This window comes from Balaenoptera musculus, chromosome 16 (assembly GCF_009873245.2).
Source record: "Balaenoptera musculus isolate JJ_BM4_2016_0621 chromosome 16, mBalMus1.pri.v3, whole genome shotgun sequence".
Classification (NCBI taxonomy): domain Eukaryota; kingdom Metazoa; phylum Chordata; class Mammalia; order Artiodactyla; family Balaenopteridae; genus Balaenoptera; species Balaenoptera musculus.
The window spans coordinates 70,274,861-70,288,909 of record NC_045800.1 but is presented as its reverse complement, the minus strand read 5'-3'; the positions used below and the strand labels follow the sequence as shown (position 1 = coordinate 70,288,909).

Genomic DNA, 14,049 nt, shown 5'->3' with positions numbered 1-14,049 from the left:
ATGTCAATGGTAGGCTTCATATGTTTGCTTCTTAAAAAAAAAAAAAAACAGTTCCACTATTCTGAGAATTTTATAAAAACATGATACAAAACAGATACAATGTTACTAGCCTTTTCTAAAATGACCATTCTTTAGTCTCATTAATGTATTAGTCACCTCAATCTTCCCTGTAGCTAACTTTTTACTCTTAGCTATTTGTGCCAAACAGGGCTTTTTCCTGATCTTAGCACATTAGACTCATAAGTTTGAGGCTACTGCCAACTCATTTTTGTCTAATGGGTCAAAGACACGAACTGTCACAAGACATGTGAAAAGCCTCAACTTGATAAGACAGTATTTAATTGGTATTACTGTAATAAGGCTCCATACCTGGAAAAGTCAATGTATTAAGGCATAGCATGAGGCATATCATACAAAGGAAAAATATTCAATACCTTCATCTCAAGGACATCTTCTATAAATTTAATGATATAGATAACTAATTATCTATGACGTGGCTGTAAGAGCTTCAGTAAGTATCAAAAAGCTCATTAAATTCAGCATAAAAAAATCTAGAACTATTTCATGAAAAGTTTCAGAGGAAATAAAATTCAAATCTAGCCTAAAACTGGTCTTCTTTAAAAGCGCTCTGACTTTCCCTACAAAACCTACATAGTAACTCGTAAATGTTCTCCAACTAGTTATATTTTAAACACTAGGTTTAGTTACCACTATATAAAGCTATAACTTACGTCAATGTGAGCTTATTACAATATTTATCAGTGAAATAAGAATATATATATATATATATATAAAACACAGAATACAACTCAAGGCATATAGGTTATACTTAATATGGTGACTGACAGACTATACTTTAAAAATTAATAGTACTATGATAACCGACAGCAACACAACTATTAGGTTTTATTATGCATACCCTATCTTGTTTAAAAAAGAAGTCATGCATACAATATAACAAAATATAATACATTAAAATTAATTTCTTTTTAATTTGGCAAAGGGAAAATGAAAGTAACATGGAACCAGTAAAAATGAATGAAGTTTTATAACACTGCAGCTAGTTCTTCTATCAACCAAAAATATCCAAATAGATTTTTAGGGTTTTGAAGATATTTAACTGCCTAAAATGCATTCCTTATTATGGTTTTACATTTTACTCATGTATCTTTTGCATATCACAGAAACAACTAGCTGTAGATGCTCTCCCACTTGCTCAAGTCTCTTTGGTAAACGCTGGGTGTATAAGAAAAAGCGTTAGAAAGGGCCAGGTTTTAGTAATCCTATCAGTGTAAAAGATACTGATGGCTAAATCATGGTTCATCTATCTGACATACTACTTTGAAAAAGAGCTGCCTGGAATGAAAATGACATTCACTGTTTTTAGATACTGAATAAATAGTCTATCACTAAACATGATTTTACTTCTAATACTTCCACAGTTTGAATCCTCTCATTAAGACTTTACCCCCAAAACCTTCAGGTTACCAGTATTTAAGTAGCTACTTCCTTAACTGCCTTGGATGAACTTTTTCTAAAACACTTGTACCATGACAAAAGGTACAATTAGTTACTTTCTTTTTAAACTATTATCTTCCAAATGTATTAACATGCAGAACACTGTTTTGTGCCATTTTACTTCTCTAGAAATTAGAAATAATCATTTCAAAGGCTGTTTTCATATATAATAAAGACTTCTTCATTTTCTAGCTAGGGGATACATGGTGCTAGTGGTAGCATATTCTTGAACATTTGGATTTAAACTTTATGGACCAATTTTTAGAAAAATCAATTCACCCTAGTAAGTATGCAATTGTGACTTATGTGCTTGACTGTATAATTAACAGGTTCTATAAGACACTTCAGGCTGTGACACAGTGGAATCTGAAAGCAGCAAAGCCTAACCTAAATTTGGGCTGCATTAATCTGATTGAAATGAGAGAGTGGATCTACTAATCAGCCTAAAAAGATATAGATGCAGTTTTATTGTAGAAAATCTGGCTATTTTAATAAACTGTGGTTAACTCCTCCTTTTTTAAACATAAGCTTCATAAAACTTCCTTAATGTAATATATTCATAATTAAGGAAGGTAGGGAAAAAACTCATCTAATTCATCAAATTTTCTAGATGAGTGGTCCTAAAAAAAAATTTCAATTTATATGAAGTTATAACTAACCTCTAGAACTTTTCCTTTCCTTTGCCTTGTAACAATCTAAGCAGACCACAAATCCACATTTTTGACAAACCCAATGAATGTTAAACAATGTTGCTTCACACGCATCACACATCTCCCGGACTCCTCTCACTGCTCTTTTCCAGGCAATTTTGGCTGAAATACAGGGAAATAAAAATTTAAAGGCAAACATGCTCTTTTCCATACAATTTTCACTGATATGCACAAAAACAAAAATATAAAGGCGAACCAAAAACTTTGAAGGATTTATTAATTAACAATCAATAGCAGATTTCTTGATGTAACTAGTAATTCTCTTCAGAAGACTTACATCTAATGGAGGGGTTCTCAATCCTGGCGCCCTTGATATTTGGATGAATAATTCTCTTCTGTGGGCGGCTACCCTACGCAGTGGCATCTGGGGTTCCACCTATAGATGCTAATTCTCTGTACCCCCAACACCTTTCAGTTACGCAACCAAAAATGTCTTGAGTCATTACAAAATGTCCCCTGGGGGACGAACTACTGACTTAAGGGATGGGAAGGAAAAGAAGCTAACATTTTGAGCACCTAGTATGTTAGGTGCTTTACTTAGTAAATATAACATAACTACTTTAAAAACAAACCTATGATGTAGTTATCATTCCCATTTCATACAGTTAAACAAGGAATAAAGTTGAGATACAAATGTAAGTCTATCTAACTCCAAAGACTGATGAATCACATGAGATAAAAAGCTTAAATAATTGGGATGGATTATGTCTTTATATGGCAAATGCTGAAGTTTCCCAATTTCACATCCAAAGTGTCTTTATCGTGCTCAGTTATGTCATAATGGCAGAAATACCAAAATGCTATTGTAATTTCACAAATTGCTAATCCATTCAATTCAACCTCAGTTGGAAAATATGTTACCTTAATTACATATAGGTACATTTGCACATAATAGTGTCATTATCAAAATTAAAAGTAAACAAGCCTAGGTAAGATTAAGGACGTCTCCCACAGATAAAACATATTCCAAAGAGAAATTCTTAAAACAAAATGTGTATAGTTGCATGGTCTAAGTATTTAACTTCCTTACCATCCTTTTTCACCCAGGACAAAGCTGTTTTTTCAGATGTTACTAACTGACAGAACTTATCACCTATTATATCCAAGATGTATTTTGAAGTTTCTATGTCTACTTCATCATCTTCATAATTTTCATGTGTCCATAGACTCATAGCTTCATCATCATATTGGTCAGGAGAAGAGAAGCCATCTATTCTAACCACTCCATTTTTACTAAAAGACAATCTGAAACATTAAAACATAAAAGCATTAGATAACAAGACAGAAGTCCAGGTTTTAAAAGTTGTAAATGTATAATTAATTTATATTTTTATATTACATTATAAATATATAAATTTACAATTAAAAAACATGAAAATAGAGTGGTTCTTTATACATACAAACTTTATTAATAAAATTTAACCAACTTCTGACTCCCATAGTGCTACACAAATGGCAATGCAGTGGCACCAATTTTAGGTTATTTCAAGAAATAAGATTTTACCTATCACTTATACTTAACTATTTAACTCCAGTCAAATGAAAACTGTCCAAGTGTTTCATGAGGAAAAGAGTTAAAATGTTGGCCGAATGCTGCCTTGAGCAATGCAGTTATTTTATACATAATCTAAGTCAGCACCCTCTAAAGTTGAAAATACCGTAAATCACCTTAAGACTCACTGAGATTAAAAAAAAGAAAAAGCTAAATTAAAAAATACATTTTCTTGGGCTTCCCTGGTGGCACAGTGGTTAAGAATCTGCACGCCAATGCAGGAGACACTGGTTAAGCCCTGGTCCAGGAAGATCCCACATGCCGCGGAGCGATGAACCCCGTGTGCCACAACTACTGAAGCCTGCGCGCCTAGAGCCTGTGCTCCGTGACAAGAGAAGCCACTGCAATGAGAAGCCCGCGCACCGCAACCAAGAGTAGCCCCCGCTCGCCGCAACTAGAGAAAGCCTGCGCGTAGCAACGAAGACCCAATGCAGCCAAAAATAAATAAAAAATTTTTAAAAACCCATTTTCTTCACTAATTAAAATGACACTTCATTAACATGATTTGGAGGAACAAGATTGAAATTCTTAATAGTATATTAGGAACTCAATTACTGTGCTTACTTCCTTCTCTTAGCTTCTGATGTCCAATTTATGTAACCACTCAATTCAGAGAAGTTTAAGGTAAATGGAAGGCAAAATTGCCATTCTCCTACAGGCTGACGGTTATTTCTCAACTGTCTTTGAACTTACTCTCTTTACTCTCAAAGAGGGGATATGAGAAGTACATTACAAATCAGTCTGTATTTTTCAAATGGACAATACTAACAACATTCCTTTTACCACTTCTTCCTATACCTTTATTACCTTTCCCTCTTTTTCTTAAAAAAAAAACACTTTCTCCTTTCATGACAACCCATCATCTTATTTCAGCTTTGTGTTATGTCTACCTTTCCTTCCTTAAAACTTTTCCAAAGGTTTTCCTATCTCTTCAAACCTACTTTCCTTCTGATTCCTTTTCCACCTTTTCCGTACTTCCATGTGGACTACCTTCTATAACTGTTCTTTGAAGTTGTCTGTCCTTTGGGGATTGTTGGCTAGAAAAACCATGAAGTAAAGAAGAAATGTTCTGTTTCTGCCAATACATATTTTTGGGGTCTCTACTGGGCCACCAGCATAGTACATTTATTTGCCACAGCAAAGTGCCTCGTAACTTCTTAGGAAGAAGATGATGATGATTAGGAAAATAATTGCAGGCAACATCATAGATGCATTCCATACATGCTTGGTACTATGCTAAGAACTCTGTGTACTTTATTCTCATTTCATCGTCATGAAATCTCTGTGAGGTAGGTAACACTATTATTCATATTATGCAGATGAGACAGGCTTAGCTGTAGTGCTACTACAGTTAATAAAGTCACACAGCAACTAAGGACAGAGCTGGAACCGAAATCCAGGAATGACTGATTCTAGAATCTGAGAAATTAACTAGTTTCTACTGGCTGGGTTACCCAGCTATTCTTTAAACTCTTATAAGTCTATAAATTTTTAGTATTAAAGTATTATTTAGTAATATTAATATTATAGTAGTATATAAATTAATAACAACTTTTTAAAAAAAATTATTTTATTTATTTATTTTTGGCTGTGTTGGGCCTTCGTTGCTGCGCGTGGGCTTTCTCTAGTTGTGGTGAGCGGGGGCTTCTCTTCGTCGTGGTGCGCGGGCTTCTCATTGCGGTGGCTTCTCTTGTTGTGGAGCACGGGCTCTAGGTGCACAGGCTCAGTAGTTGTGGCTCGTGGCCTGTAGAGCGCAGGCTCAGTAGTTGTGGTGCACGGGCTTAGTTGCTCCCCGGCATGTGGGATCTTCCCGGACAAGGGCTCGAACCCGTGTCCCCTGCATTGGCAGGTGGATTCTTAACCACTGTGCCACCAGAGAAGCCCATAACAACTACTAAGTTGTTTTTATATTTACCACAAAACCTGTGAAATGTGACGTGCTACTAACAAATCCTTCTTGTCATTTTATAACTCATATTTTTATAGCTACAAATGTTTAACAAAACAAAAGTATGGGTATCTATACTCCAATAAAAATTAAAATAAAAACAAAATTTAAAAAACCCCAAAATGGGCTTCCCTGGTGGCGCAGTGGTTAAGAATCCACCTGCCAATGCAGGGGACACGGGTTTGAACCCTGGTCCAGGAAGATCCCACATGCTGCGGAGCAACTAAACCCATGCGCCACAACTACTGAGCCTGTGCTCTAGAGCCCGCGAGCCACAACTACTTAAGCCCACACGCCTAGAGCCCGTGCTCTGCAACAAGAGAAGCCACCGCAATGAGAAGCCCACACACTGCAATGAAGAGTAACCCCTGCTCACCACAACTAGAGAAGGCCGGCACGCAGCAACAAAGACCCAATGTAGCCAAAAATAAATAAATAAAAACAAAACAAAACAAAACCCAAAGTATGGGTATCTGTAATGTAACATACTGACTTTAATGCCTAGATTGTTTACCTAGATTTATAGACTTTTATTGTGGCTAATGCACAGATATAAATGTGACATTGTTTTGTTTTATATAAATTTAAAAAATACTTAAACTGCTATTTCCTATAATTTAGAAAAAATACTAACATTTTCTCATTAAGGAAAAATAAATCTCTCAGAAGAGAAAGGTCATATGAAAACAAGTAGCAGTGTGAATATGAATTTAGTCTAACGGTTAACTATTGTTAAATTTGGCACACAAAAAGTTTAGTGTCTTTTTATAATGCTTCAGAAACACAGAGGCTCAAAGCCTCATTCCCACCTCCAAAAAACCCTCAGAACGACAGTACAATTTCCAATATCCTATTACCATATTTTCCCCCAATTACCTGTTTTCAACTTACCGTCTAAAGTAGTAAAATCTACAAAACACTGGTGAGTGAGTTGGTTCTTCTCCCTTCTTACTCCGAATAAGTCTACATTCTCGGCACTTTTGCAAATTAGGCCCTATCTCACAGCAGGAGTCATCCTGTAAAAAGGATTCCCCAGTTTGCTTCAGCTTCTTGACTTTACGCCAGTCTTTTAATACTGAACGAGGGATGCCAGCTGTAAAAGCAGTAGGAAAGTATTAGCAAGATTATAACTTTCTAGAAAGGTAAACTCCTTGAGATAATATTCAAATCAATTAAAGATCACTGAGAATAAAGGCAAAAAAAAAAAGTTCAAGTCAATTATACAACTGTGATCATATATTATTAAGATTGTAGAAAAGAGATTATAGTTCAAGGTACTCATTAATAACTAAAAAGTCCATAGCAGCATTTCTATTTACTATTCTACTAACCAAATGAACTCTTAATGTCAGTATAATGGAAATGCAGACGTAAGTAAATTTTCCAGCTGACTGAAATCTTCACATACTCAATATTCATATTTGTATAGTAGCAAACATGATAATCATTCATTTTCTATGTAAATCTATAGATAAAAATGCAGCTCTTTTACACAGAAATTTGTTATATGTAGGAGGAGGCTCTTTTAAGATGCACAGGAAGGACCTAAAGACCAAAAGTTAATACTTCTAGAAACTACAGGCTAGTTTCAATATATTTATAGTGTTTTGAAATACTTAATCTGATTCTCCAAAGGTAAATGTGGATCAAGACAAATTTCAATTTTATCACACTATATTTGTGGGAAGAGGGGCTAAGATTTTTCTCCTAATATCTCTCCCTTATTATAATGCCCTCCATTTGGTATCAATATTTGATAGAAGCAGTATCTTTTAGAAAATCAAAGGGTTTGAAGGATGTAAAAGAAAAAAGCCAATATTAACCTGTCCGTCTTTATTGATGGTATAAAGAAAAAAGGCATCAGAGAAGTCTAAAGAAAAACAAAACTCTAACGCACTATACAATTTAATACTTGCAGGAAAAAAATTAATTTATTTACTATACTCTGCATCATTGCTCCATCACGTTCATTAACTTGAACTTAACTGTTGTAATAACACGAGCTCAAGTAATCAGTCATCTATAGAGCAGCAAGAACTCAAAACATTATATTGTATTTAAGTTAAATGTAGCCTATTCAATTTTAAAAAATATATTCACTTAAAAGCACGTTGGGACAAGCAAGTGTTTGTTGACACCTATCAGCGTACTTATACTGCCCATATTTATGTAGCTATATGCCAGACCTGAGATTTACATAGTTTGTTATTTCTATCATGTTGAATGAATAAATTGTATTTCCTACCCTTTTGTTTACTAATCCTGCCCATTTTGCGGATCAGAGGCAGTTCAAGTGTTCTCCTGAGATTATATAATTCTTGCAGAAGATACAGCAGAACTCTTGTTCTGAGCTCTATCAACTTACCTGTTGTTAGCGTACGTAGTACAATTACAGCAAGATCACATACATCTTAACATAGGAAGTGCTGTGTTTAAATTCCAGGGTGGCCCATTTGAAATAGGCTCCAGTTAATAATAAGCACTTCTACGACTGCTGCCTGGTCCTTTTACAATTATATGTTCTCCCCTCTTCTGTCTCTAATTTAGGGCAAGGAGCCATTTGGCTTAATCCACTAGAGATACACGTATGTGGGCACACATACCACTTACGGAATAAAAATGTTTCCAGAAGGCTTGTGTAAAACGTTTGTTATTTCCTCCATTGTGTATAAGACAGATTTCTCCTATGGACTGTATAAAAAATTCAGAGCTTCTTGAAGTCAGAATGAACAACAGTAGTACACTGCTGATAAATCTTGATTTGTTATATTACTTCCAATCATTTATTTACTTTTTAATTTATTACACTAGAATAAACTAAATGAAATCTTTCTATTTAGACTAGAAAACAACCATTAACCAATATGCTTTTGCATTCCAGACAATGGAACAGTTCAAAGAGTATGGATAACCATACTATTGTGAAAAATTTAAATAGTATTATAAAGAAAGAACCAGGCATTTCAAAGCAACTCTCAGTTCTGTGACATGAAATGGACACTTAGACCTTTTTTTTAAATGAATGAATAAATTATAAAGATACGAAGGTCCAGGTCATGTAGACTGTTTTTCATATTGTATTTTTTGCTTCTAGACTAGGCCAAACATGACTATGCCTAACTCCTTTTATGAATTTTACTGTAATATTATTTGTACAATAAATAAAATAAAACTCCATTTTTCAATTCTATATATATAATTTATTGGTAACATCTAAAATCTAAAAGTTTGAGATTTAGACACTAAATCAACAAAAAATACCTAACTCAATGGATATTTCTTCTTCCTTTATACCAGAAGAACATTTTCAACCTTAGTTCTCTATCAGTAAATCCTCAAAGCAGCTGCTCTAGCAACAGAAAACTGAGGAAGAAAATAAGAGAAAAATACATGCTAACTTTTAATCTCTGATATGCCTTCACCTTAAAAATATTTTTTGAGATATAGAAATGAACTCTGCTAACAGTTAAACCACTCATTTTGTGTGTCACAGGACTTACATTTAAATCTGATGGGAAATTTCAGTACATAAAATGATGTAAAAAATTAGTCGCGGAAAAGCATCCAACTTTTAATTATCGGTAACAAAAGGCAACAGATATGAAGATTTTCTAAAACAGCAGATAAAGCAAATTCTATTGTACCTGGCTTTAGAATGTACTAAAAACTATGATATGCATATTTGTGTAATAATTATACATGTATAATAGTCTATGCAATAATATTACATTGTTTAAGTGCAGACTTAACTCTTTTCGATTGACTATGACTGATGACAACCCCAATGAACATTAAAAGGATAAAGATAATATTTAATCCATGAGGGAGATAATCCACTCAGGTTTAGAATTTATGAACTCCCAATTTAGAGAACTTTTCTAGATAGCCCAGAACAAAAGCAAGTCAACTCTGCCCATAATTAATAGATGGCATTTAATAGTCACTTAATATTACTTTGGACTTGGGAATAAATGGGACTTAAAATAGCCTGTCTGATGCTAAATGTTATTTACTATGTAGGGGAGATTTGACTAAGCATTACAACTTGGAGGGGGAAGTGCTGATTCCAGTCTTTGTCTTAAAACTTACTTGGGAACATGTACATACACAGTCTCAAAACGAAAACAGAATATGTACTTCATTAAGAGTTAATTTTATAAATTTAAGTTCTCAAGAATATTCTAAGTGTTAAAAGGTGGAAGAGTCCTATTTCTGTTTTCTGTAAGTTTAACTCCAGTATTTGAATACTCGACACCAAATGTTTTGTGAAACAAAAGAGAAACAATTATTGACCACACTAAGCTTCTTGAATTCACTGGGGAAGTAAGCAGAACACATGACAACACAGTATGCAATCCAACACTCAAATAAATGGCACACATCCTGTATCCTTCGTTGTCAATCTCCCTCTCTTTCTTTCTTCTTACTATGTTTGCATTTCAGTCTGTCAGCCTGTCTCTAGTTGAGCTTGTTTTCCTTTGTTCTTTCACTTTCTGTCCTTTTCTACGATTCCATCCTCCTGTTTTTTTTCTCCTTCACTTTGCCTCTGGTTTCCACACAGGCATGTGGGAAAAACCTCATTCAGTAAAAAGGCCCAAATAAGAGCCTTCAAGCATCCAAATGCTTGTTACAGTACTTCTTGAATGTCCACATTGTCACAGATATTTCATATATTGTATGTGGATGAATACATGGATATAGTGAAACTATTAACTGCTTTCTGCCTTGTGCAACATACCTAAAAAAAAATAAGCAAACTGAGAAAAACTACTTCTAGAGTAAAAACATACAGAAATACTTTATAGTGAATATTACTAGCAAGTATCACTTATTCTGCCCTGTCGTAGCCACAAATGAAATATAAATATTATCAGTTTTGAAACTTTTACTTACTATGGAAGTTCTTCTTGAATATAGAAATGAACAAACAAAACCACCAATCCCGTTTTTATTTAACTTTTACCCATTGTTAAGGACTGCTTGAATGAGTAGCATTATTAGTTAAATAGAAGGTAATTTCATTGTTTTCTTTTATTTTTTTCTTTTTTTTTTTTAAAGTTTTCAATTTTTCTCCAGATGACAAAGGGTGAGATATGGGCTACATCCACACTACTTCGAAGTAGTTCTCTTCTAAAAGTGGGACTTAAAGGAAGTTTTTGTGAATAGGAATTCTTTTTCAACTATTATCTTGTTATAGGTAAATACCTAATACAGGCATACCTTGGAGATAGTGTGGGTTCAGTTTCAGACCACCACCATAAAGTACACAAATTTTCTTGTTTCCCAGTGCACATAAAAGTTAGGTTTACACTATAATGCAGTCTTATTAAGTGTGCAACAGCATTATGTCTAAAAAACTATGCATGTACCTTAATTTAAAAATAGTTTATTGCTGAAAAAGGCTAACCAACATCTCAGCCTTCAGTGAGTTGTAATCTTTTTTCAATAGTAACATCAAAGGCCACTGATTACAGATCACCGAAACAAATATTATACAGTAACGATGGAAAAGTCTGAATTACCAAAATATGACAGAGACATGAAGTGAGCAAATGCTGTTGGAAAAATGGTGCCAACAGACTTCCCTGACACAGGGCTGCTGCAAACCTTCAATTTGTTTAAAAAAAAAAAAAAAAAGACAATATCTGGAAAGCACAATAAAACAAGGTATGCCTGTATTAGAAATCCACTTTTAGTGTATAGCTGTAACTGCCTTTTGACAATTTTTAGAAATGGTCAAAATTCTGAATAACTACTAAATTACACACTGGGTTTTTGCCAACCTGAGTGCTATGTAAAAACATATTTCTACAAGTCTCTTGAAAATGGAGAAATATTGATAGGTCTTCTCTCATTTCCTCTTACAGGGTACTTGTAGAAATGAAGAATGTAGAAATGAAGTCAATGAGCACATACATTACACCAGGGCATACAAATGAAGTCAAAGATGCCTTTAAGCTCTCTAATTTTTAGAGAACACCACCATTATTGCAAGAACTTACAGCCCATTTTACTTGAGATAAAAGAGTAATTAATTTACTTACCACTGTTATTGTTGCTCTGCAACTTCAATTTACTTTTTTCTTTGGCACTCCTGCTGAGAACCCCATTGGGTTTTAAATCTTCTTCTATTTCACCTTTTCTCTTCTGAAGATCATTTTGCTTCTTTTTGTAAGTTGGCTTAGGTTGCCTTTTAGTCCTTTGCTCTGATTTGCTTTCACTTTCGTCTGAATCTCCACTTTCAGAGCCAGATTCATAAGTTCGTTTGGCTTTTCTCCTATTGACTTTATCATCTTTTACAAATTTATCAACTATGATCTTACTATCTACACTATTTTGTAGATCATTCGATGTAGAGGCTATTAAATTGACAGAACATGGCTTAATAATTTCTGATACAGAATTCCCTGAATTTTCCATTTTATTAGTATTTTTATCTTCTTCTGAATGTCTTGTAAGCCAGGCCTTTTTCAGTTTAGTATGGTAGTTTGGTTGACTTGTCTGGGATGCTTGCCCATTTCCTACAGAGTTTGCTTTGTTAATTGTACTACAGACTACAGTGCTATCCAAGAGAGGGGAGGCTGAAGATGTCTGATTTTTCACAGCATTAGGCTCAGTCTCACTGACATTACTACTTTTATACTGAGCTGCAGCCAGTGCTGCCTTGTGCTTTTTTAAATGGATAAAATCAGTTGTGCCTGAGAACCCAGAGCTGGATTGAACAGCACTTCCTGTCTTACTACTGGCTGGTGTAACTGGAGCTGTCGTGCTGACCCTGCATTCTTGTGTTTGAGCCACTGAATGACTGACACTTTTCGAAGAGGTACATTCTAAAGATTTAGAGGCCAAAATGGTATTTGATAAAGAGTAAATTATTTCTGAACCACCCCAGCTGGAAACACTGGTGGTAGTGGCAGCAGATGTGAATATATCCGTTTTGGTATTACACATTGTATTTACAGCAGACATGACTGAACTGGGAACACTGCCCTGTGAGACAGCCTGAAAGTTTTTTTCGGATTTTATGTGAGCACTGTCTGAATTCACACTTGGCAGAATGATTCTTCCACTCTCTCCAGCTTCTGCTGATTTGAGGCAATCTGTTTGATTTGCCCCAATTGAAGATCTTTCACTAACTCGATCTTTGGAAGCTAACTGCATTGCTGGCATGCTATCAAGTTTTGTACTAGAAGGTGGACGTACAATGACAGATGCCATAGCAGCCTGTGACTTTCCGCTGCTTTTCTCCACATGCCATTCAGCTTTCTCTTTGCTGAGGTTATTATTAGATTTCCACATTTCTGTCAAACTCTGTTCAGAAGAACTCTTAAAATTTGCCTGAGTGTCTTTAGGCTCAGGAATCAGAGTTGGAGGCTTTTGTGATTCTTGAACCTTCCCACCAGCATTTACGGGCATCACTGGAGTTAATGTTGGAGGGGAAAGGCTACTATAGCTGCTTTCCTTTCTCTCCAGGCTATGATGGATTGGTGGGTGAAATACGGGTGCTCTATGTAAAGCAGGCATACTCCGGAGTGTATTTGTAGAAGAAACTGTCAAATGAGTAGGACTCCTACAATCATTTCTGAAAGTTGTTACTGAGTGAGAAGCAATTTGATGGGGAAGATGTTCTGGTACCTTGCCTACTAAACCTTCACTTTCCGGTTGGTGTTTAATCAAAGGTGGAGGCTTTGAAAGAGATGATATAAACGAAGTCAGAGTCTGAGGGTTAGCTGCTGCTGCTCCAAGGGTATTACTCTGTTTTTCAGTGTAAATATTTGAAACCTCTTTGGATGGGTATGACCTTGGTGGTTCATTGACCACACTATTAGACAATGTAGTGAAATAGTTACTTTGAGGCAAACTCTGAGGCACTGAATGCTTCATCTTATAAAGATCTGATACTGAACATTCTACATCTTTGTCTTGTTTGATGACATGGCTTTTAGGGCTAGAAGATGATGGTGCTACTCTGGAATAATTCTCTCTGTCACCCTCAAGGCCCTTGATTTTAGTTGTAAAGGGAGCAACATCAATACTTTCTTGAAGAATTCGACGGTGTTCCTCCTTATATTTGTTTAATCTCTCTCCAGTCTCCTGGGGTGGTCTCTGTAATTGATTCAATACAGGATCCACAAAATGCCTATGCAAGTGACCATCTTTTCCCATCTGTGACCTATTTAGATCCAGGTCATTTTTGGCTGATGTGGATGCAACAGAACGCAATGGTTCAATAAAAGCTTTTCTCTCCAATTCTCTGCAAAGAAAATACACGAGGGTTTCTGTAAACACTTTTTCTTGTATAATACAAATATAGCTTCTAT

General features: G+C 35.1%; 1 protein-coding gene across 9 annotated transcripts in view; it reads right to left on the bottom strand.

The window, feature by feature from the left end:
- Positions 1-14,049, bottom strand: part of JMJD1C (jumonji domain containing 1C) — a 318,677-nt gene that overhangs the window by 23,007 nt on the left and 281,621 nt on the right. For all 9 annotated transcript variants that reach the window (XR_005016920.1, XM_036829659.1, XM_036829660.1 and 6 more), the window contains 4 exons: positions 11,773-13,982; positions 6,620-6,821; positions 3,259-3,473; positions 2,178-2,330 (listed from right to left, as the gene is read on the bottom strand). Coding sequence is in view for 8 of the 9 variants with exons in the window: in XM_036829659.1 (XP_036685554.1) it covers positions 2,178-2,330; positions 3,259-3,473; positions 6,620-6,821; positions 11,773-13,982 (2,780 nt within the window). In the remaining variant the exon portion in view is untranslated. The remainder of the gene's footprint in view (positions 1-2,177; positions 2,331-3,258; positions 3,474-6,619; positions 6,822-11,772; positions 13,983-14,049) is intronic.